This window comes from Podarcis melisellensis, assembly GCF_964234715.1.
Source record: "Podarcis melisellensis genome assembly, chromosome: 13".
NCBI lineage: Eukaryota > Metazoa > Chordata > Lepidosauria > Squamata > Lacertidae > Podarcis > Podarcis melisellensis.
The window spans coordinates 30,859,328-30,885,578 of record NC_138545.1 but is presented as its reverse complement, the minus strand read 5'-3'; the positions used below and the strand labels follow the sequence as shown (position 1 = coordinate 30,885,578).

At 45.6% G+C, this 26,251-nt stretch overlaps 1 protein-coding gene across 2 annotated transcripts in view; it reads right to left on the bottom strand.

Annotated features, from left to right (window-relative positions):
• JUP (junction plakoglobin) overlaps positions 1-26,251 on the bottom strand; it is a 59,325-nt gene that overhangs the window by 16,337 nt on the left and 16,737 nt on the right. Inside the window, exons 1-2 of one of the 2 annotated variants that reach the window (XM_081885823.1) lie at positions 4,055-4,167; positions 1,484-1,713 (exon numbers count right to left, since the gene is read on the bottom strand). In XM_081885823.1, coding sequence (XP_081741949.1) covers positions 1,484-1,706 — 223 coding nt within the window. In that variant the 5' untranslated portion in view covers positions 1,707-1,713; positions 4,055-4,167. Of the gene's footprint in view, positions 1-1,483; positions 1,714-4,054; positions 4,168-26,251 lie in introns of those variants that run through there. The other variant, XM_081885822.1, reaches the window with a different exon arrangement.

The following is a 26,251-nucleotide window of genomic DNA, read 5'->3' as shown; positions in this document are numbered from 1 at the left end:
TGTAAGAACTGTCTGGCTATACTGCCCTGCTGGAGCAAGGCGTCTCTTGGGTCCGTGTTAGTAATTTCTGAGCACTGATTTAACCTTTAAAGCCCTACACATCAAGAGTCCTAGCCTCTTAGAGCACACTAGTGTTGGGACCCACTGATAGCAAGTAAGAATTTTTAGTACTATCATAATCATAAAGTAAAGAGTTACAGCCTGACCCAGAGTGGGTTGGTTGGTTTCAACAGCAGCGCTGCCACCCATACAAAATATATGGTAGAAAAAGGTAGGTTCAGGTCTGAGGAGCCTACCTTCTTTATAGAATGCCTTCTTCCATATCACCCAAACCACCTATGCTTTCTGCAACCAGGCTGTCAATTACCAACAGCAGAGCTTTTTTTTTTCCTGCTGCGGTGTCCGTTTTTCAGATTCCCTACCTATGCGGTTGGAAAGTATAGCTCCCGATTTTTTTTCCTTCTTATTGGCTTTTTTTTTAAATGGCATTAGAGTCTGGAGAGTGTTCGGATCCAGTCCTGGTGAGATTTAATCTAACACTATAACACCCAGTAAAATAAGTCTGTCTCTCTCTCTTTTACAATGGAGGTGACTTCAGTATTGTATTTCGTGCTTGCCTTGTAAACCTCCTCGGGAGACCCAACAGGGTAAAGAGGCAATATGCAACGCTGCTTCATCACATGACCTCAGACAAGGGCGTGGCCTGAAGCAACCAGAGGTGGTTTTAGGGTAGGGTGACCAGTGCAGTCACACTGGGCTCCACGCTGCAGGCAGGGCTCGAAAATAGCACGGTGCCAGGTGCATTTTCTGCCTAAAGGTTCTTCATCTGCGAGCACTCAAAAAATCTGGGGGCCACTTTTTGAGCGTGGCTGACATTCAAGGATTACTGAAATATATGTGCTTTGAAGCCTCAAAGAATATCTTAAGGATAGAAAATATGATTAACAATGAAGGGTAGAGTGTTTCGAAAACTGAGGTTTGGTACCAGTATTTTTATTGTAAACACCAAATTAAACATGTATTCCCAATTTCTGCTAAAAATGTGATATTAACAATGTGTCACTTATGTGAATTGTGTATTAGTTCATGCTTATCAAAATAAGAAATAAAAAGCGTTGCCGAAACCCACCACCGCCAAATGGCAACTAGACATTTTGCTTTGGAGCCTATAACCCAGGTCCCAGAAGCCATTGGCTCCTGGCTTTACTATCCCAGCTTGTAACATTGACTGCTGGAGGGAACCAAAACAATGATTCAGAACAGAGCGTGAAAGGTGGGGGCGCCAAATTTGAGTGTTGCACAGAGCACCACTGAAATGTCTGCCACTGCAGGCAGCCTTGCTCAAGCTAAGCTGGTCTGAGTCAGTACCCAGATGTGAGACTTCCTTTTGTTATTCAATAGAAACCACAGATTGACTCAATAGAAACTCGATTGACTCCCATCATGTAAGATCCACGTAATAAGCATATAAGTAAAGTTTCACCTTGTGCCTGGGCTTGGGCTTGCCCAGCTCCAGCCTGGCTGTAAGTGGTGGTCTTCTTAATGGTGTACTGCTTGCCATACAGGTCGTCGTCGTCCACCAAACACTTGCTGCTCACCGATGGCACCTGGGTGTTCATCCCGGAATGGATGCCCGAGTCATAGGTGTATGTCTGCTGCCATTCCGTCACCTTGATGGGTTGCTCCATCATGTTCACCACCTCCATGGCTGCTCTGCAAGAAGATCCACCAGGGTTAAACCACAGCCGTAATGAGTCACACCAACAGCTGAAATCCCCCTGTATCAAGTTCCGGAAAATAAGGCAAACTTGGGTGCCTCTTCGCACTGCACCCAACTAACAGAGTATGACCTGCAAATTTAGCTTCGGAATTCCCCATACAAGAAGTAATGTCACACAGCCCTATCCCACCAAAAATACTTTTGTCCACCACATCCAATGAATTCCAACTTTTTTTTAAGAACAAGGGTAACTTCTAGAACTCACGATGCCTTCAGAATATAGTAGCTCCTTAGCCTTAATATATGTACTGCACAGCGCTGCCCCTAGATATTTTGCATATTAACACCAGGACAAACATCTACAGCATGTTCTCACAGCTTTTGCACTTTCTGGGCAAATGTACAAGCTTTGTAGAGGCAACACAATCTTGCTCACCAAATACAGGAAGACACAAGCTGTGTTTACACCACGTGGCACAAAGCAACAGCCGATACAAATTGGAAAATGCTCTGCTGTCTTCTCACTGTAGACCTTTACCTGATGGGAGTTCTCTCTGAAATGACCATGCGGCCCACATTCCATCTTTCACAGTTTTGCCTCACTCTTTTTTGAACTCAACTACTGTATACGGTACACCGTAACATGCTTGCTATTCCTTGTGGCAGAGTGTTCCGCAAGTCAATATAAGAATATAAGAAGGAATATAAGAAGGAAGGAGAAGCCTTATGAATGCTGAATTTTAGGGTCTAGGGTACAGTTTAGGATACAGACTCACAGAGGGTGTGACATCATGAAATCTTGATTTGCATATGCAGGTAAACCTCACAAATCATCACAGGAAGATCTTTCACGGGCACCAAATGCTAACTCCAGCACAGTCCTTTAAGGGAGATGGTTTATACATTCAACAGAATCCCCATGCAGATACACACCATACTTTTGAAGAACATACAACACACATTTAAAGCACATGACTTCCTCCAAAGACTTATGGGAACTGTAGTTTAAGGGTGCTGAGAACTGTAGCTCTGTGAGGGGAAACTATAGTTCCCATGGTTCTTTGGGGAAAGTTATATGGTTTAAATGTGTGTTCGATGCGACGTAAATGTGGAACCACTCCATGTAAGGACTATATCAACTGATTGCAAAACAAACCACCAAGGACTAACTAAAGTATAAGAAGCCCATAGTCAAACTTATTTGGGCTCAGGAAGGGCTCTGACATTTTTAACGCAACAAGGATCAGGGAAACATCCACACACAAATCTATTTCCAGGAACATAAAACTCTTCAAAAAGCCTTTATGTCCACTTTCAAAGTTTACATATAGGCACCGGCAGCGGGAGACCTTATTAGGGAAAGTGCACCTCAGTTTAAGAACGGTTTTGGTTTAAGAACGGACTTCAGGAACAGATTAAGTTCATAAACCAAGGTACCACTGTAGTGCATACTACTGTTGGATCATATTGTTTTTGCACTGGAATAAACAATCTGCCTCCATCTTATTTTAAACATGCATTCTCCTCAAAGTAGGAGTCTGTGCCTTTTTTATTATTGCGCCCATCTTGCTTTCAAATATGCCACGTAGGATTAAAAGAAACCATGTAATGACAATGTCTACTTTACTCCATGGGACTGTTTTAACCTGCACCCTTAACTTTTTGACAGTAAATAAAAGGACTAGATCTTCATTCTTTCCACCAGTAAAACCCTTTCACTTAAGCCCGCTGCCACTCCCTCCTTTCAGAATGAAGTTCTCCTGGAAATTATATATATTTTAAAGGAGGGTGGGAAGATGCCACGCAGAAGGCCATGCCTATATGGCAGATCCTCACAACCGTACACTTTGAGGCTCATGCGGAGACGTAATGTGGAGGAGTCTGCAGCCAGGAAGGGCAGTTTTGGTAAGGGAACTCAAGAGATTCTGCTACTTCCTGGCCTCTACAGTATGGAGCAAGGGAGGGCAAGAGAGAAGGCAGCAGGGTTGGAAGAACCGAGCATAAGCCAGTCCACATGGGCTCCCTTTGCAGGCAGGAAATGGAGCAGCTTCTATGCATGCTGGGGAAAACCTTTAAATGTGGCTCTTTTATTAAAGCAGAGAAACCCCAAGGCACCCCGAGAGAAGAACGAGGCTTTGAAAGGTAGCACAACAAAAGCACTTTGGAAAGGAACTCATCTCTAGCCCAGCCAAGCCAAAAGCCTAAAAATAAGCATGCACCGTGGAATGTACCTCTGCCTTGTTTGCTTTTGGAAGCCATGGGCAATTGCCAGAGGAGACATTGCGGGGGGGCATTGGAAAGAGGGGAAGCGAAAGGCATAAACACACCACTCACCGAGATGGTATCTGCCTCTCCCAAGAAGCTTGCCCTGGAAGTCTGGAGACAGGGCTGGTTGGAAGCCTGCTCCAGACTCCGCCTGCTTTCCTAGGACAGGGTGTGATGCCAGAGAAATACCTGTTTAGTCACCCCCCCCCCCCGCAAAGAAGATACTAACCTCACCCTCTGAGGCAGCCCTATGCTAATTCTACAGGATAGGAATGTGAGAGGGAAGCGCTGATGCCAGGGTGACAGTCAAGGATGATTACCAAGATAAAAGCAGAGTGAGTGAGTGTATCTATGAGAAAGAGAATGAACGCTGTGCAAGTCAACACATGCATCACATCTGAAGGAGAAAGGAGGTGCATGCACAAATCACCAACTCAAGTTTCCACAAAGCCCGGGGTGTGTGGGTATGTGCAGCTGAGTCATCACAAGTGAGGCTGGGCAGAGTGCTTTCCCCGTGCAATTTGAAGGCAAGCAGATGTTTGGTATCTTGGACGGGCTTCACCATCTTGGGGGGGGCCGTAGCAGGACCCATGCAGCCAGTCGGTTCAAAGCATCCTCATGCATCTTCAGCCTGCCTGGGAAAACCCAGCAGGGGCCAGTTCAAAAGTCAACCTGACCTCTAGTGCAGGGTGGGAGGAAAGGAGAGGCGAGGATCTTGCTGTGAAGGGAGGGAGCTGCTGCCATGCTCCTGACCACACAACATGTAAGAACCAAAGAGGACAGGCCGGTATGCATTCTATACTGACCGGGGGCGGGGGGGGCACAGTTTTTATGAAAGGAGTTGTGTGCTTACTTTTCAAAAAGAAATGAATGCGGTGGTGGAGGACGAGACTCGCACTTGAGACTCGACAGCCGGTATTAGGGGAAAGCATACCTAAAGCCTTGTCAGTGTCAACCGCTCACAGAATCACAGAGTTGGAAAGGACACTGAGGGTCATCTAATCCAAGCCTCTGCAAAGCAGGAATAGTTAGGGATTCTTTTACTCTTTCGATCAAGGTGTGTCTGTGGTGTCAAGGTTTGTTGCCTGCTAATATTATAACGCTGCTGCCTGAAGCAACATCCACATATTCTGTCTTTCATTTCATGTAGTAAGCCAATGTTTCTTTATTCTCCTGTGCATGAATTTCATGTGGGTAAGCACATTTGTAAAGGGGGGGAAATAACAGACAAGGCTTTGTTTTTCTTTTTGCTACATGCTGCCTTGAGAAGGGTCCATCTTCACTCTACATATGTTATGACCCTAAAACAGAATTCAGCATGATCTGAGAACTGGGGAGGGGGGGAGAGGACAGGGGTGGAAGAGCTCCTCCTGCTGCTCAGCAGGCACTAGACAAAAAGTGATCATGACAAATCAGATCACCTCTTTCCAAAATGGCAACCCCTCTCCCAACACTTTGCACAGTAGCAGTGTATTACACATTTGTTTTGCTTCAAGCCAGCAAAACCTAGCAAAATAAATAAAAACTCTCTCTAGGCCCCAGCAACCTGGTGCCCTCCAGATGTTCCAGATGTGCTGAACGGGCACGATGGGAATTGCAGCCCAGAACATCTGGAGGGCAAATGATGCCGTATCTTAAGAATACAGCTTTCCGGCGCTCTTGCTTTTGAAAGGCCTGAGGGGTGCAGGCAAACTTTCAGAAGCCAGAAGCGGGGATGCGAGCAGGCAGAAAGACTGAAGCATCTTGCACTGTTCCTTGTTCCTACCCTGCAGCCCAGCTAATACTAATTTATGTACATGTCATTCATTCCCAACAGCTGCCACCCCACAAAGAAAAACCTCCCGTGTATTTGAACACCTGGAAGTACAATAAATTGAGCAAAACCCCGATGCAGTCAAATTGCAGATGTGCCTCCCACTGCCTGCCCAGCATCAAGTTTCCGGGCAGCACACGTAAGCCATGCTCACAAACCCTTGACTGGCTGCCTGTGGCAAGAACTGCTAGGAAGCTTGAGACCTAAATAGCAGCTGCTATGCTAGGTTAATCACGACTACATGCTGAGCGCCTGAGAAACAGCTTTCTGAAGATGAATATCCAAGGGAGACTCTCGTGTGAGAAAAACTGGATTTCTTAAAAAATCAAAAATCAAAGGAGCCACTATTTTAGTGGACCACGACAGTAAGACCTTAAAGATATTTATCTTCCAGCTCCATCACAGGGTGGAAGTTGCCACATCTTGCCATCCTACCCAGAGCTGCAACCAACCATAATTATCATCCCCACATCTGTAATGCTGGCCCTCCTCCAAGGAGCTCTGTGCACGATACATGCCTGTATCTCATTCTGGCCTCACAAGAACGCTGTGATACAAACAGGAAGCGCCACTGTGATTAACAGACATTTTGTAAGAGGGACTGACTTGCCTCATGCAATGGCTATCCGTCAGGGGCTTGAACCAGGTTCTAAGGTTGTATACACAGCATCCATTTAAAGCACTTTTCTTCCCATGGAGAATCCTGGGAGTTGCAGTTTACCCCCCCCAAAAAAAGCTACAATTCCCAGCACCCTTAACAAAGCACAGTTCCTAGGATCCTTTGGAGGAGGGGAAGTAATGTGCTTTAAAATGTATGGCGAGTACGCAGCCTAAGAGTCAACGGATGCAATTAGCAGGATTGTGCGGTCAAGCTGATCTAGGCAACCTCACTATCTGGGGGAAGCAAAGTTCACATATCTGAACATTCTCCCCACGAATACACTACGCAGGTTGAAAATTAGCATGCTCTCTCCCACTTATTTTTTGTTCAGTCTGGTTCCTGTGGGCGGGAGAGTTCAGGCAAACAATCCCACTCCCTGTCTGCAATGATTAAGTCCAGGAAAAGCTTTAACACTTGATTCTGCCGATTGCGGCCTTAAGTAAAAAAACAATTCTACTAACTGACAGCACCACAGACAAGACAGGAACACGTATGTCATAAATCTCAGCTGTTCTTAACTGTCATTACTTCTCCCAAAGAAACATGGGGATCACAGTTCTGCAGCAATGCTGAGAATTCAGATGGAGGGGGGGGAGGGGATCTCGCAGAAATGCAACATTTTTTTGTGGCTGCTAAACATAACTGCATTCTTAAGTATGTGCATCATCAAACTGGCTGGGAATAAAACATGGCCAATACCTACTAAGAACACTGATAGAACAAGGTAAAACTCTGGTATTGAAGCAACGGGATTGCACACCAGCAAAATGTAGCTTTATGCTACGTCTGTGGTTAGCGAAGGTGCCTCCCTTCAAACAGAAAGTTAAGAACAGCTACCACACCCACGTTAGGAATGATGGTGAACTGCCACCTCCTTCTCCAGGAAAGCCAGTCAGGCAGGTTCCTCCCTCCAGGTGCAGAGAGATGAGGAAAAGTGGAGGACATATTCCTGGGGGAAAGGAGCTTCTCAACCTGGCACTCCCTTTGCCAGCGTCCAGGCAGGTCAAGGCAATTCACTATATAATGAACTGGGCTAAGATGGAAATATCCACCCGGGTCCAGATACAGTCATACCTCAGGTTGCGAACGCTGCAGGTTGCATGTTTTCGGGTTACGGACCGCGCCAAACTTGAAAGTACCGGAACGGGTTACTTTCGGGTTTCGGCTCTCACACATGCGCAGAACCGCAAAATGACGTCACGAGCATGCACAGAAGTGCCGAATTGCATCACACGCATGCGCAGACACAGCGCTGCGGGTTGCAAACGTGCCTCCCGCACAGATCACATTTGCAACTTGAGGTATGACTGTAGCTTCTTGGCTGTGAAGTTTGCTAGATGCCCCTGAGCCACTCACTTCCAGGCCACTTCAAGCATTATTTGCTTTCCTATATCGAAAACGCTTCCAAATGGGGTACAAGGTTTTACAATTACGCTTAACCTGCATGCAGCAATACAGACATGTGTGCAGTTGTAGTCACAATATTTTCCATTTTTAAAAAAAAATTAAACCCACTCTTAATGAAAAGAAACTCAGGGTTACAATAATTCATTAACAAATGTGTATTCCATAAAACAAACATCAATGCAAAAAGTACATCTGTGCATCGGGCTAACCACGTGTCCACATGTATCAGAGGCGTCAAGTTCCACGCAACATTGGGTGGGGGGGCACTTGTCACAGGAAGACCCAGCAAGGCCCGGCCCCTCAAGATTGTGGGGGCTCAGCCCTGTTCCCACATACTTTGGGGGGAGTTCACCCCATAGGGTTGGCGCCTATGACATGTACACACATGGCCTTTCACCGAAAGGAATGTATGGTGTGTGTGTGTGTATACATATATTTTGTGTGTATACATATATTTTATACACACAGAGTTGCAAAAACGTAAGAGACTGCTGGATCAGCCAATAGCCCACCTAGACCAGCATCCTGTTCTCACAGTGGCCAACCAGACACCTATGGGAAGCGCCAAAGGAGGATTTGAGCACAACAGTGCCCTCTCCTACAATTTCCAGTAACTGCTGCTGCTTCCGAGGTAGAACCAAGCTACTGTGGCTAGTAGCCTTATCCTCCATGAATTTGTCTCATTCTCTTAAAGCTACCCAAATCCACCTCCAAAGTTCGATTTGCAGGTTCTCTTCGTGGTGTTAATTGCTGCTGCTGTAATGAAGGTGGTGGGAGGGAGAACCACACAGGGAGCTGTGCACAGGCCTCAGCACATGTAGTAACTGGCTCTGATGTGGGGGTAGGGCAGTTTTAACCAAGTCAGCAGAGCCACTCATTTGCAGGTAGTTGTGCTGACATGATTGAAATCACCACACCCCATAGCGAAGCTGTTCCCACACAGTTTAGCACAGTGGCGGCGGCAGCAATCATACACATACACACACAAAGCCAATATGAGAACCAAACCTGACACTCTGTCCCTAGCTCTCCAGTTTATGCAATTAGTTTTTAAAACCGTAAAGAGTTATGTTCTTCCCGCAGGTAAATCCTCTCCTTCATCTGGTATGGGAGCCATATGGCAGCTAGTTAACCAACTGCATCTGCCCCATAAAGAATGAGCCCTTGGCAAGAAGATATGTAGAATCCATTTCTTCCGGGTGTTTCACTATCTCAAAGCTGTGCACCGAGCAAAACTCAGCCATGTTGCAGGGTAGCGCTTTGAGCTCCCGAGCCATTTTCAAACGGCATCAGCAGTTTGCAAAAGTGGAAAAAAGGGGAGGGAATAAAGTAACGCTAGACTCCGAGAAGAAATGTTGCCTTACATTAGTTGACTTACAGGCATTACATACCTAAAGGTTTCAAGGACAGGTTTCAAGCACATATCCTAGCATACCGGGGGGCGGGGGGCAAGGTTTAGCTTAACAAACAATTCCCTCTTGAGTTTAGAGAGCTCATGGCTGAATTTTAAATTTTTCATTTTCCAGAGCTTCAGATGCTTACCAGCTGTATATAAAAAGCCAATTCATTTCTAATGTTTCTGGCCCTTCAAAATGGGAGTTTAAGTACAGCACGGCTATTTTTAACATCTACCTTTGCCTGGCGTGCAAAACACAAACAAGAATGCAACAAGAGCCGACAACACAGAGCGGCCGACACTGTAGAGTACTTGAAGAAGAGAACAGCATGAGACAGCCCATTTTCGGATCAGCCCCGAAAATACTTTTGAAGCCCTAATACAATTCCCATGTGTATCTGTATTATTTTTCGAAAAAGTCATCTACGCTTTAGCGATTCATTAGGTTGATTACATTTTAAGTATTGCAAACAGGCACTTTTGTGATGTACTTGAATGAGACAGCACTGGGTGGTTTTGCAATTAATCCACAGTTACTAACCTTCAAAAACTATTGGCTGGCCTACCCACAAATATATCTGGACTGTCTATTTGTGGCACACAGGCAGCCTGGAAGGTTGCTGTTATTATCATGCCTTGTCTTGAGTATGCAACGGCTTACAGTTTAAGAAACCGTAGCTGTTATTAGTTGTTGGAAGGAAACAGCCACCTCTCACTTTTCCTTCATCAAATTTAAAGGATATTTTCGGTAATGGTAATACAGCAAGTCCAAAATGGTTTCAAAAGAGAAGCTTAAGACCATCACGGAAGAACACTACAGGATGGACCATGGTTCTGATCCAGCAGAATGTCCTTATGTACATTTGCCTAGGTGAGAGGTGATCATAGAGCTGGAAGGGACCCTGAGAATCATCTAGTCCAACCCCCTGCAATGCAGGAATATGCAGCTGTCCCCTTAGAACCTGCAACCTTGGTGTTATCAGCCCTACACACCAACCAACTGAGCTATTCAAGTTAGATGAAGCAGTCCTGGCGTGTGGTTTGCATACCCCCTTGCCTTTAAGTTCTCACCTATTTAAAAACCCAGCTCATCCTCCACTGTACTGCCAAACTTTTGCAGGCCACGGGTTGCTTTATCGCCTTCAGATGTGTGAAGTTTGGACCAAGGCCATTTTGCCTTAGTGGCACCCTCTTGCAAGGACACCAAAGAGCAACAAGGCTCATCAGGCTTGCTACACCCTCCAGGGTGTAATGCTCTTTTGAAGAGACAGAGAAAAGCAAAGGCCAAGTATTTGGACCAGGGGTATCAAAGTGGCACTTTCCAGGTGCTATTGTAGTACTACAACTCCCATCAGCCCCAGCCAGCATGGTCAAGAGTTAGGGGTGATGGGAGTTGTAGTCCAGCAACATCTGGAGGGCACCAGATTGGGTCCTCTCTGGACGAGGAAGACAGCCAGGCTTGTTGACTTTTGTTTCTCATTCCAGGCTGAGCTGTAAGATATGGCCCAACTCCTTTATTCAGGCAACTGGTTTCAGAACCACCTGGGGGAATTACAGTGCTTCCTGGTTCTACATATTCCAATGGGGGAGCTCGGATTAATCAGGTTGGTGATTGGGATTGGTGGGTGGAGAGGGAGGGAGGGAGGGAGGGAGGGAAAGGAAGAAACTCCCATGGCTGACTAAACCAGGGAGCTTCCTTTTATGGACATGCTGAGACAGCTGAACTCAAGAGTTTTACCCTATTCTGTAAAACACATTCCAGCTTCCTCCCTCCTCCCCCTTGTCTCCAGCAAGGGTTGAGTTGAATCAGAAATCCAGACCTAGAAGAGACACCAGGACTGAAAGGCAACAATAGTTTGTTCCTTCCAGGCAAATACCTCAAGGAGTACCTCCTGCAGATTGTCAAGCTGGCTAGGAGCAGAACTCCCTGCACTAACCAGACTACGGATTCATCAAAAGATCAGGCCCAGCCCCACTGCTGAGAAATGGCTCAATTTAAACCCTTCTCTCCCTGCACAGGGATGGCATCTAGAAACCCAGTGCTAATGATTTTAGAAATTCTGAACATTTACTTTTGATTTCCTAAGGTTCCAAATTCTTTAAAGGGACGGGTTGGGAACCTGCAGCCCTCTGGATGCCATTAGACTACAGCTTGCATCACCTCTGACCACTGGCCATGCTGGCTGGGGCAGATGGGTGCTGGGGTCCAATAACATCTGGAGGGGGGCAGGTTAGTCGCCTGTGGTTTGCTACGGTCAGCCTTAGCCACAAAACCATGCGTATCAGCATACAGCACGCAATCAAGTGAATCTGTCCAATTCCACAGGGAACTAGATCTCTGGGGAGAGATTTCCGGGCACCCCATGCAAAAGCTGGTAAATAAGCTAGAGCGTGCGCACATTATAAAAGCAGACAAGATATGCCAAAGCTCCCCGAAAGGGTCAACTTTTCCCACACCTGGCGCCCACACTCATGCACAGCTTATCTTAGCTACATATGCAGTGTGGGAGCAGCTGTTAGCAGCAGCCACTGCCAAGCAAAGGCAAGAGGCTCCTTGCTTAGAGAGACTGCCACCTGGCTGAAGGAGATCCATGCACTGCTCCCACTGGGTAAAACTGGTAGTTCCATGAAAACGAAAAAGCAGCTTGCTGAGAACATCTGCGTAGCAAATTCCTTGTCTCCATTTATTTTTTTAAAGATCTTGCACTAAAAGGTACCCTCCTCCTCTATGTTGTTGTTGTTGTTGTTGTTGTTGTTGTTGTTGTTGTTGTGCTACAGCCTCCCCCCTTGTCCGGTGCTCTGGACAAGTTAGGTTTTAAAAACCATACACTGGATATGTATGAAACGCTGTATGTGACACTTTATGAAATCACAGACATTCAGAACAAGTGAAGTCAATCTCTCAGACACTCAGAGAGACTTTTACCATGTCAAGAGTTTCATGATCCAAGGTGGTAGGAATAGGAAGGAAAGATGCAGAGTAGGATCATCATGAGGTTAAATTACTTCACACACAAACCTGTTTGGTGTCCCTGAGCTGTGTAGAAAAACCCACAGGTAAGAATTGCTGCACCTAAGCCAGCCAGCTCAAAACAGTTAAACAAGAGAAGGGGCTTGTGGAAAGTGGAAGCTGGGAGTTGAAATTAGCTGCCATTGCCCTGCACAAACAAAACATCCCTTCTAATTGCTGGGGAGAACCAAAACCCCACAGGGCTTCCTTGCTCCCTTTTCAGGCACTGCAACATAACATGTGACAGTGGACTGTGAGCAGCCTATTGTTCTCTCTCTAGAACGAGTAGAGGTAGCCGAGGTAGCCGTTTCAAGCTGGCCAAACAAAAGCAGCCTGCGAGGGGGGGGGTCAGCACTTCCAGCACCGTGCTGACTGAAGCATAAAGCAGGGGAGGCTCCAGAAGCCTGTGCATGGCACCACAACTCCTAGAGAAGTGTGGAACACAGGTTCAGCAGAATGCCAGAAAGTATAACTTCCATAGAAAAAGTAAGTTTCTAGTCCTCATGCTGGTAGCCAAGTGATTTTAACCTTTGCCTCTGGTGAATCAGGCTACCTGAGGATTAATGGTGTTGCCTGGGGCAGGGGAGACAAAAGTACTGTTTGTTTGTTTGTTTGTTTGTTTGTTTGTTTGTACGTTCCTTCATTCTCTTCCCTCCCCCCTTTTTATCCTCACAACAACCCTGTGAGGTAGGTGAGGCTAACTTTGATTTCACAGTAATGTTCACCCCATTGTGGCTTTGCCGTTGACCTGAAAACAGCCTTGTAGGAGTTACTTTCAGGGACTTTTTGTTTCTTTTCAACTTCTGCTTGCCCTTGGCCAGCTCCTTCCACGTTTCTAGCTCCTGCTTGGATCCTGTCAGCAAACATGCGTGGTTATATAACACATGCTTCCCGCCTAGCTTCAATTCTATCTGCATCCTAGATTTCCCCATGTTTTCCTGGACTCTGGCTTGCTCTTTTGCCCAAGAGGTTTTGTCTACCCATCACCACTGTGTTTTCCACTTGGAGCCTGGTTCTTCCAGCTACGTACATAATCTACAAGGGGGCTTTTCTAAATTCTACCATTTCTCTTATAAACTCAAATTCTTTTGCTATGAAAGCAGAGTTCTGCGACTTAAATGCAAATACATAGTAAATTTGCTTGGCTGTGATTGTGCTGGTTCTAATCACAGAGGGGGGAAAGGAGTTTCGTAGTTCATCTTTATTAAAAGTGTATACCACACCCTTCATCCACAGATCTCAGGGCAGTTCAAGACATAAAATTAGAATATAAAAACCCTGACCACAAGAAGGCTGATCAAATCATCTTCTTCTATCTACCCTGCTATTTCAAGATTTTTAGGATTGTTGGCAGTTTTGGAAACTAGAAACATAAGCTAGGCGCCAAATGGCACCATAAACTTAGGTCACGGTCACCACAACTGAATGTTTATCCACCAGGGGGTTAGACTAGATTACCCCTGGGTCCCTTCCAATGCTATGATTCTGTGATTTCAATTACATTGCTTGACTGTAGCTTGCTCTTACAACAATTCACTTGTCCCAGTAAGAAAGACTGCGAAACACACACTGCGGAAATGGTATTAAATATGGCAGAGGTATTTAAACTGTGGTCGCCAACCTGGTGCCCAGAAACCTCCACATAGTTGCAATTTGACCTGTGCCTGTAGGAAAACGCGCCTGGTTAGTTTCAAACACTGATTGTTTGGTATTATATGCTCAGTGATAAATTCTATAATTCTGCAGCTTGATCACAGGATATGCATGCTACTCTTTTAGTTCCCTCATTCCACTTCTTCCCTAGAAGGGTTAATATGCAGCTTTCCTCATTTGAGGAGCACTGCAAAGATTACAACAATGCTCCTGCAAAACTGAGGTGGCTGCCAACACAAAAGTTCCTGTGAAGTCTACAGGTCAGAAGCCAATAGTTATACATCTCGGGGGCGGGGGGGATAAAATAAGACATACATTCATGGTGTTTTTTCAAAGCATCAAGTTATCAGTTATAATGCAAAGTCAGACCCCATACATCCCCTTAAGGGCATTTCACAGTGGGGAGGGTGGGGGAATCAGAGGGAAGAAGAGTCCATTCCTTCAAAGAGGCAGCGTGACATTCAATAAGAAACTATGGTATGTTAGATTTTATTTTTAAAAAGAGGATAATAGCACAATATAATTCTGATCTCCTCTCTCCTCTGGCCTCAAAAATCAATCCATACAAAAGGAGAGATTAATTTCTTTGTTCATCTCTTGTATTTAGCTGTAGCTGCTGTGGTTCCCCAGATTCTCCTGGCAGGTTGGCAACAAGCTCTTTGATGAAGCAGGGAAAAGAGCTTGAGGCTTCAGGAACATACTGGGAGCTAAGAGCAAGAAAGCGATTTGCAGAGAAACTGAAACGGCTTTGAAACAAAAAGTGTGTGCGTGCATGGGACGAATAAGATCACAGCACCAGCAAGTTTCACTTATTCACTGTGCGTGGAGAGTTTGATTTAATTTCTTACCCTAAAGGACAGCAATCAATCTCATTTGGAAGTCGTATCCCAAGCTGAGGAAGTCTTGGCCTTCCCCCAAACACCTGTGGCTGCTCTGCAGCTCGGAGAAAAGCAGTCTGTGCTTCGCAATACCTCCCCACCGCCACCTGCTCACAATATTCCTGGGCTGATTCCTGGCACAGTGGGATAGGGAGCGGGGTGGGACAACAAGCCAAAAATAAAAGGAATTTCAAACACGCAACAATGAAAGCCACCATGCATTTCAAGCGTCAAACGTATTTTCGCAGAAACGCTTACAGCCACCCCTGCAAAGGTGAGCCCTTATTGCTGTCCCTCTGTTACATATTGGAGACGCAAAGTACAATACAGTATTAGTGTATATTACTGCTGAGTTCCTGTCTCCTTCCTCCTGGGCCATGTCCAGTAAGTGGTGGTGGGGGGGGGGTTGAGTGTTCAGATCCCTGTGCCCTCACTTGTGGGGTGCCTCAGGGTTCCGTCCTCTCCCCCATGTTTTTTAACATCTACATGAAGCCACTGGGAGAGATCATCAGGGGGTTTGGGCTGGGTGTCCATCAATATGCGGGCGATACCCAGCTCTACCTCTCTTTTAAACCGGAACCAGTGAAGACAGTGAAGGTCCTGTGTGAGTGCCTGGAGGCAGCTGGTACGCAGGCTGAAACCCTACCTGCCCATGGACTGTCTCGCCAGAGTGGTACATACTCCAGTTATCTCCCGCTTGGACTACTGCAATGCGCTCTACGTGGGGCTGCCTTTGAAGGTGACCCAGAAACTACAACGAATCCAGAATGCGGCAGATAGACTAGTGACTGGGAGCAGCCGCCAAGACCATATAACACTGGTCTTGAAAGACTTACATTGGCTCCCAATAAATTTCTGAGCACAATTCAAAGTGTTGGTGCTGACCTTTAAAGCCCTAAATGGCTTTGGTCCAGTATACCTGAAGGAGCGTCTCCACCCCCATCGTTCAACCCGGACACTGAGGTCCAGCGCCGAGGGCCTTCTGGCGGTTTCCTCACTGCAAGAAGTAAAGTTACAGGAAACCAGGCAGAGGGCCTTCTCGGAAGTGATACCCGCCCTGTGGAACGCCCAGAGATAAACAACTACCTGACATTTAGAAGACATCTGAAGGCAGCCATGTTTAGGGAAGTTTTTAATGTGTGACATTTTTATGTATTTTAATCTTTGTTGGAAGCGCCAAGAGTGGCCGGGGTACAAATAAATTATTATTATTATTATTATTATTATTATTATTATTATTATTAGACTCATGAAGCACACTCACTTTATTCCAAGAATATTCAGCATATTTCTGTGGAAGACAGACTTGGAGAGAAGTGCAATGTGTAACAAAGGAGTGGTTACAGATAGGTAGCCGTGTTGGTCTGCCATAGTCAAAACAAAAAAAATTCCTTCCAGTAGCACCTTAAAGACCAACTAAGTTAGTTCTTGGTATGAGCTTTCGTGTGCATGCACACTTCTTCAGATACACTGAAACAGAAGTTTCCAGACCCTTCTATATAGTGAGAAGGTGGGGAGGGGTATTACTCAGGAGGGTGGTGGGAATGGGTGATTGGCAGATAGCTGTGATGAGCCTGTTGACGACTCTTAAGAGTAATAAGAGTCTGACGACCCTTCTGAGTAATACCCCTCCCCACCTTCTCACTATATAGAAGGGTCTGGAAACTTCTGTTTCAGTGTATCTGAAGAAGTGTGCATGCACATGAAAGCTCATACCAAGAACTAACTTACTTGGTCTTTAAGGTGCTACTGAAAGGAGTCGTTAAATGGACTTGCGGGGCTGACAGAACAATACGGTAATTTTATGTTGTGAAACACCCTGAGATCTACGAATGAGGGGTGGTATACAAATTTAATAAACAACCATAACCGCCACAACTGGTTTGGGGGGGTTCTGGTGCCTATATGCTTTAGGAACAAGCAATGGGCCTGCCTATTCCAATCCCCAGCTATAGAGCAGGATATCCTATACCTCAAAACATCCTGACAGGAAAGAGGCTCCACAGCCTCCTTCAACAGTTTATTCCATTGTTCAATTACTACTGTGGTCAGGAAGCTCTTCCTACTGTTTAACCAAAAAGCGTCTTCCTGTTTTAAACTCATTATATCGTCCTCCATCCTCTGCGAACAGAATGGCAAAACCGTCTCACCCACTTCCTAGAGCCCATCCCATGCTTCCCCCTCAGTATTTAGCCAATTTTATATAATGCCCTTCAAGACTGCTCCCAGGTTCACTTACAAGTGTTAATAGCTTTTTTTCTGGGCTAAGAGAACTTGTGCAGCTCCTTCAGTCTTTGACAGAGCTACTCTTCTGGATCCACTGCATCCCTTGCTGCTTAATAAAAATTTGGCTGAAACACCCAGAACTGTACACCAAAATGAGCTTCTGACAGTGTTAATAATTCCCAAGCACCTGGAACTATAGAAACAGAAGCCTCTTGTTTATCTAGTTTTATCATTCTGTTTAAACTGGGGAGCGGGCAGGAAGAACGGAAAGAAAGCTGCTCAGGGCAGCTTTTGCATATTTGCAAAATATATTCAGCCTTCCACACTGGTTGGCAACCTCCCCACCAACAGCACACATATTCTTCTGTTCCAAGGCCTGCTGTTTTGGCCTGCTGATGCTGTGACATCACAGAAGCTCAGTAAATTGGGGGGGGGGGGTCCTCTCACTGGTGGCTTTCCAGCTACCACCAAACCCTATCTTTTCACTCATTTCCCACCAGCTCACACTTCCCACAACGCACCATCTCCTCTGTTCCCTACAGGCAGCTTTCCTTCTATCTGCTGTCCCTTGCATTCTCCTCTCCTCTCAGTTCCTCTTGTTCTCACATTTATATGCAACTAACACTCAATTTGGACCTCCCAATTCTTCTGCCTTCCCACCTCACGCCTCTCCATAAGAGCTCAAGCAATGGTTTTTGGTAGTCTCAAGTGTCTTCCATATGATTACCTAGTGATTTCTATCTTAAGAGTTCTTTGGACTCTTTTTGACCTCCAGTGCCAAGAGGCAGCACACCTCTGAATACCAGCTGCTGGAAATCACAGGTGGGGAGAGTGCCGTTGTGCTCATGCCCCGTTTGTGGGCTTCCCAGAGACACCTGGATACCATTATGAGAACAGAATACGGGACTAGACGGCTGTGTTTTAGTTTCAACACCCTGCTCTCATTTCTGCACCCAGAAATGGTACCAACAAATGTACACCTTGAGATAATTACAGGCGACTCTCAACTTACACAGAGGTTACGTTTCAAGGATAGTGCATAAGGCCAAAATCACGTATAGACAAAATGCATTGCCTTCAATGGCAAGTGGGATTGCCGACATCTTATTTCCTGGACACCCTTTTTATTTAGTTCCCAATTGTGTAAAGCTGAATGCACAAAAGTTAAATGTGTGTAAGTTATCTGTACTGCAACATGTTATACAGTTTTACATTGTGAGTCCTTCTCCATAGCACACTGTGTGTGTGTGTATGCAAGCTCATAGGATAGGATAAAGGACAGGCTGCTAAGCATTAACTGTAATGTTTTCACAGAACCAGAACATTTGCAGGGGGAACCACAGCATTTGCTGCTACCTACTCATCATGCAAGGCTACCCGGCCTCATCATGCTATCAGCACCAAAGGCGGGCTGCTCCCTGATGGTTTATTAAAAGCTCTGTTCCCTAGCCTTCTGGAAAACATGGCACTTCAACAGTTGTCTGCTCCGCTCCATTTGCAGCGCTTCCAAACAGCACTTAAGAGAAAGAGCCACACATACATTTTCAACTGTCTTTGTACACTTCGGTGGAATTTTAAACACCGCCCCCCAACCTCACTTCATGCTCACAATATTTAGGGCTGGACTATTCTGGTATGTTTGCAGAATAACTCATTTTTGCTCCCCTCTTCAGTTCCCCTTTGCCTTCCATAGCAAACATACCAAACTATCATATGGATCCTAAAGAAGGGTTGGTGGTGTAAAGGTTTGGCTAACTCTTTGCCTATTGTTTATACATACAAGCAACAAGGAAATGTCATTTGAAAAGAAGAGGCGGCTTTGCCTGTATCCAACTGACTGGGCTTTCAGACAAGTCAGCAATGAATCAGGGCGATCACCTCCCCTTCCTGCTAAAAGCCCAATGAATTCAGCCAAGCTAATGTCACTATTAAACAAGCATGTGAATGGAAAGAAATAAGCATTGCCGCCACCGCCCCCCCCCCACCCATAGCAGGAAGGCTCAAAGCTATTGTGTGTTTAACTTGACATATCATCTTGACGACAGTTGTGTTTAAAAACACAAAGCGCCAGCATACCACTTTTGGGGAGTTTCCAGCGCCCAAGCTCTCCCCATTCAGTGGTTCTATTTGGAAGAGAGTGCAGCTCACTTGGTTGGAGCAGGGCCACAGGAGCAGCCTCACAGGATAATATAACACTCAAGAAGTCTATTCCGCTGGCAATCTAGGCCAACGGGCTTTGCATCAACAATTTGGAAAACTAATCCTTTGCATCATTAGACACTGAACGCTAACTCAGCTATGGAAGGAAGGAATTCAAAGATCTGTTTGGATGGCATAGAAGAGCAACAGAGAGCGTCAGCCATGAGCTTACTGGGTAGCCTCACTTACACAAAGTCCAAGCACTATGAGGATGGTACTGCTAGATGGTGGTTGTTAAGGTCTTGGGAAGCAACAGGAGGGCTGGCTTCTGAGAAAGGAGCTGGGTAGTCTTGTTGCCAGAGAAACCCCTCGCCTGCCTCTTCTTTTTCATCTCTATATTGTCAGCAATGGGAGTGGGCTTCTTTTTGAAAATCCGATTTGTCCTAGGGGCTCTGGATCCCTACTGCACACCCTTAATCTTTACATGAAATGGTTTCAGAATTTAGCACATTCCCGTTAACTAGTTACAATACTTACATTTCACTTCAAACGCAAGGACTTGGGGGCCGTTCCAGACAGGTGTTTTATTGTGGGCGGATCCTGCAACACGTTCTTGACACAACAACAGTGCATCCATGGCAAATTTATTCTGCTTCCATTTGTTCTACAAGTCACACCCCGCCCCCGCCCCCGCCAGTGCTACCACATTATTGCTGTCCAGAGAGGCTACAGCAGGACAAAAACCAAACCAGAACATCTGTGGCATAAAATGTTATGGGATTTCAACAGGATGTTATGGGATGTGCTCTGAATGGAAGTGAAGCAGTACAACCGCCCCAAAACTTCTGCAGCTGCAAACAGTGGGGATTGCATGTGACTTCCAGCAGCATCATGAACACAAAGCATCATGAATGGGCAATAAAAACCCTCAGACAATCTTTACTTAACTTTGTAAAGAGGGGCTTCAGATGTGGAAAGTATGAAGAGTTGCACTGGCTTAAGTTTCATGGCTTCTGCAGATCTCCACACCACAATTCCTCCCTGCTGTACCCCAGAGCTAGCACTTTTCTCCATGGGAGATGCAAATGTTCTCTCTCATTACAGAGCACCTCTGAGAATAGAAGGGTGAGCTGCCAATGCTTTCCCTGGCAGCTACCAACGTCTAAAGTCACTTGCGGAGCGGCTAGTTTATATGGATATTGGAATAAAGCGATAAAGTTCCAGTTCACATAGTAATCAGAACAGTGAGATATTTTCTGTACCACTTTAGGCTGCTTTGTGAGTTGCATGTTAGAAATAAACAACAACAACAACATAATTCACACTCTGCCTAAAAGCATCCAGAGCAATGTATGAACCTGAATGCTTCCCAGTTTGTTAGTGGGGAGGGGAGGGGGGTACCCTGCACGTGTCAGGAAGACTTTCTCTTCTCCTGATATACAGTTTTATGTCTGCAGGGATGTTTTTCTTTCTTGGAGAGCATTCAACTCCCCTCAAAATAGCAAAGTCCAGGAAAGCTTTACCACATGATTCTACAGTCTGGATAAACTGCCCCTAACCCTTAAGATAAACATAAGTCTCAAAACGGGTGTGGATAAGTAACAACTTCCAACATTTAAACCAGGAAAGATAGCCCATTAAATCTTTGCAAACACACTGTGATTAAGAACTTGATTTGAGGGATAGAGTAATTACCACATGCAACTCAAAGGGGGGGGGGGAATTACTGTCTTAGGTACTTGTCCTGCATTTTGATCTGGAGGGAAGAAAAAATGCTTTGGCTTTAACAAGAAATGGTCGCTGGAGTCAGGCCAGTTTTTAACTTGGCAGTGGCCTCCCTAATGTCCCTGCTGATGAAACACAAACATACACACACATAAGCTGATCTTTCGCTTCTGAGGAAAGAAAGTTACAGTACAAGCTTAGTGAAGAGCCAAAGACACTCCTGATTATATTTTGCAAGCAAGCCACAGTAATCTTGGAATATTTTTCCAGCCCGGGTCTTCATCCCATTACTCCTTGCACAATTCCCGAGTGTAGAACTTGGAACTCCTTCACATTCTATCCAACTCCTAACCTAGAAAATAAGTGCTTAGCCCTCATGACTGCCAGACACATGTAAAGCAGCACAGGCTTGTCTCAAGCCCCAGAATGCAGTCTGTTTGCAGAAACAGATCAGCTCAAACAGGGTGTGCAGCAGGGAGACGGCTGTTTGGGGAGGGGGCCAGGGAGACCCCCGTATCACAAGTCTGAACACTGCATTATTCCCAGAGCTACCTAGATCAAGATGAGTGTCCTGATACTCATCGATGCCAGTATTCATGAAGGGATTCGTTTGTGTTGGAAACTCATGAATGTGCAGACACATTGCCACAAGGTGATCTGCAGACGGCGTCTACAATGGTTCAGGAAAGCTGCTATGCCAAGACAAGCTTAGAATACAGATTATGTACCTGTGACTCAAGTGGTGCAGAGTATGCTGTACTCTGTGTTGTTTTGCCCCTTGTGTGATGCCCCCAACTTCTAGAGTTTTCTAATTTACAGGAAGTGGCATCTGTTTTATTCATAGGTGGTGATCTTCTCCACAGAATCTGGAGTGATTTCATATATGAAACTATGGCATGATAAAGATGTGAAAGAGGGAGTTTTTATACAGCATTTTATTGTTGGTCCAGCACACAATGACTCAGGGTTTGACGAGGAAATAACTGCTTGCATGCATTGTACAAGTGCAGCTTTATCTTGTTATGATTCCCTTGTTAACAAAGAGAAGCGCCTATATGTGTCAAAGCATCTAGCCTTCAGGTGAGCAAAGTTTGTGTCCCTGAACAACAGTCACGTTCTTCTTGGGCCTCTTACTGGATTCCTTTTCCACAAGCCCCAACCTGTCTCCCATCTGTCCCACCTCTTCCCCCTTGTTGCGGCCACACAACTCTCCAGAACTCACCAAATATTTACCAATTTTTTTAGAAGGGAGCAAACAATGCAGAGCAAGCAGATGGAAGACATACTCATGCCTATGTTTTCAGCTTACTGTCAGGGATTCCTTATGTTAGTGTGTGCTCGTTTGGCTGGAAAATATCAACAACAGCCCTGGCCTGCATTTAAGACAAACTCTGGCAGTGGCGGGGGTGTTTTTCCTGTGTGCATTTGCAGGTCACAAAGCGAAGGCTGTATTTTCCTGGACCAACTCTGCAGATCAAGGCAGCTTTGATCTTGGAGCCTTGAGGCATCAGCCTGCAGGAAAACCAAACCAACACAAGGCAGAGTCCCCACAATGCTGTTCTTCTTGTGGAAAGCATCAGTAGCAAATAAGTCACCATCTGTGCAAAGAGATAGGAGGGGTGTGTAGGGGGTTTTTTGTGTTAAAATGGAATGGCTCTCTAAGCAAGCTGAAGCCATTCTTTTGGCAGTCAACACCAGGTCTTCCCCAGGGAAAGGAGACTCTTGGCACCGGACACCACCACTCTCACAACAGTGGTGGACCAGCAGTTTCCAGTGCGCCATTTTGTACTTCCTGGGGAAATAAGCAGTAGCTGCTCTCAGCTGTTGCATGTTCATTTTTATCTGAAGGAAACAAGCTGTAGCATTTGGCTCAGTGCTGGAATTCTGGGCCAAGAGACAGATACTAGGGAGGAAGCCAAGAAAATGCTGGCAAGCATGCGTCTGGGGTCAGAAATGAGAAATGTATGCCCCATTAAGGTTCAAGAAGTTGGATGCTACTAAAGATTATGCCTCTCAAGTGTCCTTGATCGTCACGGATGCCCCTGCCCTGAAAGCCTTGTTGTAACACAGGAGCATTAAAAATAGCATAGGCACCTTTTGGATATGTCTGATATATACAAAAGCTGCTACAGACCACTGGACTGCCCACGGAAAAGTGAAATGCTTCAGACACCTCAAAAGCCATCCCATGTTTTCAAAGAACTGTGTCATTGCCTTGAAATACTACTGTTCTGCATGTCAGCAATCCCTCAATTTCTACAGTCTTGTTTCTTCTCTCAAAAAAACCCCATTGAGCTATCCATAAAACATTACTAAAGAAAGAAAAAAAGTGATATTCCTTACGGCAAATGCCATAACAGCCCACCTTGAGGTATTCTGACTCTCCCTTTAAAGTTCATTTTTAGAAGATCAACCTCCAGAAACATCAATGTCTCCTGGTATAGCAACATAAAACCAGCAGGTTTCAGTCACCAGGGGCCCGGTACCATTGTGTGCCAGTGAACAAGTAGGTAGCTCCATTTCATTTCTTTAGCAGCAAACAGTGGAAAGAAATGTTAGTAAAAGGAAGAGTTTCCTTAGCAAGGTGCACAGGGAGTTGGGAGATGATTTTAAGATGCATGTAAGGGGCAGCGGAACTCTGGGTGGATCTGCACTGAAATTCTGCAAATGAGGACATGCTAAACCAGGGGTGGGAAACCTTTGGCCAGCTAGGCCTCCCTATTTAGCCCATGAAGCCGTTTTGGGAAAGCCATGACAAGGGTAGGGCTTCAAAGGAACAACTGGGCACTTAAAGTGGGCTCCCAACTCTACCTTTGCTGGAGGCTTGTTCAACTATGGGGACATTCAATGAAAACCACTTCTCTGTCCCCATGCTGTTCTTTGAAGCTGCCCACCATGGCTCCTTTCTACCCCAACACTGTAGGTGCCCTTTGCAAAAGTGCTCTTTGAAACAGTTGTCTCCTTTAAACACTGGAGTGAGCAGGCAGGTGGCCAGTGGTCTAAAGGAGAAGAGATGTCACTGCTTCAAAGAGCACTTTTGCAAAGACCTACAAAGCTGTGCAAATGATTTTGACAGGTGGGTGCCCCACCCCACCTGTCCACTGTGTGAGATCACAATAATGCCATGTGGTTTACAGGTGACTGGCCCTCAATAAGGATCTGCCCCGTGGAGCCACAAAGATTCCCCACAAATTGCCTTATAACAAAAAGAAGCATCAGCATAGCTCATTTCAGTTACAAACATCCTTTTGAAAGACCTTTCCTCTGAGTAGAAAATGTTTTAGTTCCAATATTTAACAGCGAACTGAAATATATATTAGGCACTACATATTAAATGTGATTAAAAAATACTGAAACGAAGAAGTGTCTATATGTAAGGAGGAAAAATGGGTGTGGGAATTCAAGATGAGAGGATATGGAAAGCTCACCCCACTCAAGACTACGTGTCTCCACCGCTCATTTAAGAACTTTTTATTAGTACAAAGAGGTTCACATGCTGCTATGGGAGGAGACTTCCAAGATTTAAGTCTTGTATTACATATAAAATATTATAAGCCACTCACAAATAACTCAAAGCAAAGGCTGCACCATGTTGATAGCAAAGAGCTCCATATAATTTCCTCACACCACACTGGGTCAACTGGGCTCAACTCAGCTGCCCTTTCAACCTGACAAACACCCTACTCCAAGCAGTCTGAAAGGCTAAAGTCCTCACAACCCATGACTTGAGAACTTTTGCCCTATACCTTTGCAGGGAATTAAGAGAATTCAGCATGAACCACAACACTGCAAAGCTTTATGGTCTCAAAGGTTGACCTGCTGCTGGGTTGCCTCTGAACACGACACCCAAACATGTACAAAACATTTCTTAAGCAAAAAGATGGGGAGATTGTCTGCGGAGAAACGAAAGCCTACTTACCACCTCCCCAGTGGAATTCCACCCTCAAGTTCCCAAAACACAAAAAGGTGCATATGGATCCCTGCTACTGAGGGGGAAGGCATTAGGCAGGGGAAGGAATAAGATAGGGATGGTGTACCTATGGCCCTCTAGATGTTGCTGAAGTCCAACTCTCCAGCCAACATGGCCCACTGTTCAGGGAAGATGGGAGAACATCTGGGGGGGGGTCAATGGTTCCTCACACCTGAATTATGCACCTCCTCTCAGTTGTGAGTTGTGACCTCTGGAAGCTTTTCTGAAAATGAGAAAGTTACTGATTTTTCAGGTAATGGCCAGCTATGCTCCAAGAGGAAAATGGCACTAGGGGCAAGGGCCACTCGTGTAAATGTAGGCAGAGTGTAATGCAACAGCAAAGTGTGCACCAGGCTACTAGATTATCTTTATGGGCTAGGGAGAAGTTCTCAGCATATTCATATTGCTGATGCTGCATCGTCATCACAGCTGCACCATTAAATGGCCGACCATGGAACTCTAGCCAGAGTTGCTTCCGGCACCCTGGAAGGGCTGGCAAACCCTGCTGACAGATTGAGCAGTGCTGTTTGGGATTCTTTGCATGCTGCTGCCTTCCATGGAAGGGATGGGGTGATATAAATAGGAAACACATGTGCCAGTTGCATCACCAGAAAGGGTAAGCATCCACCCCCAATGCTCCTCTTGAGCCCCGCTGCTTGAGGACGGCATTGCATCTGTCCAAGCAATTGCTATTTCAGGAATGCATGGTGAACTCTGCATTCAGATGTTACAGCGCCAACAAAGGACTCCCTCTCCCCCCCCCCCAAGCTAGCAGAAGAAAAAAGACCTTTGGCCATTTTACACAACCTCACAGTAATCAGCACGACATGCGGGCAGGGCCCTGGTGACAAATTATTAACTCGCCGTGACAGGCCAGGCGTTGACTGGTGTTGCTTCTAATTCCTTCTGAAGTGCTTGAACTTTCCAGATGTAATCTGGCTGGAAGTAGAAATTAAGTTAGGACACAACGGCCATGTGAATGAATCAGCTTGCTTTCGTGCCTCTTTTCATCAGAACTGTGTGCACTCTGTGTAACATGATAAAAGGTCCGAGTCCTGGATCTCAATATATTTAAATCCTGTAATGAGAATTCATGCAACTCAGGCTCATTTTATATTCTGCCTCCACATTTCCACAAGGAAGAAGCATTGTTGGAGGAATGGAGCAAGGAGAGAAAGAGAGGCATGAAGATACTATCATACTCCCCTCAGAAACCAAGAGGACTAGAAACCTGCCTTCGTTTCATTGCAATATTAATAGGTACCACTTATTAGCACTTCAAGGCCACTTTAAAAGTATTCAAAAGAGCTTTCATGTGCATCATGTATCATGAAGTTTCACATGCCTCCTTGGTCATCTTTAGAACACTCTGTTACCACTATTTTGCT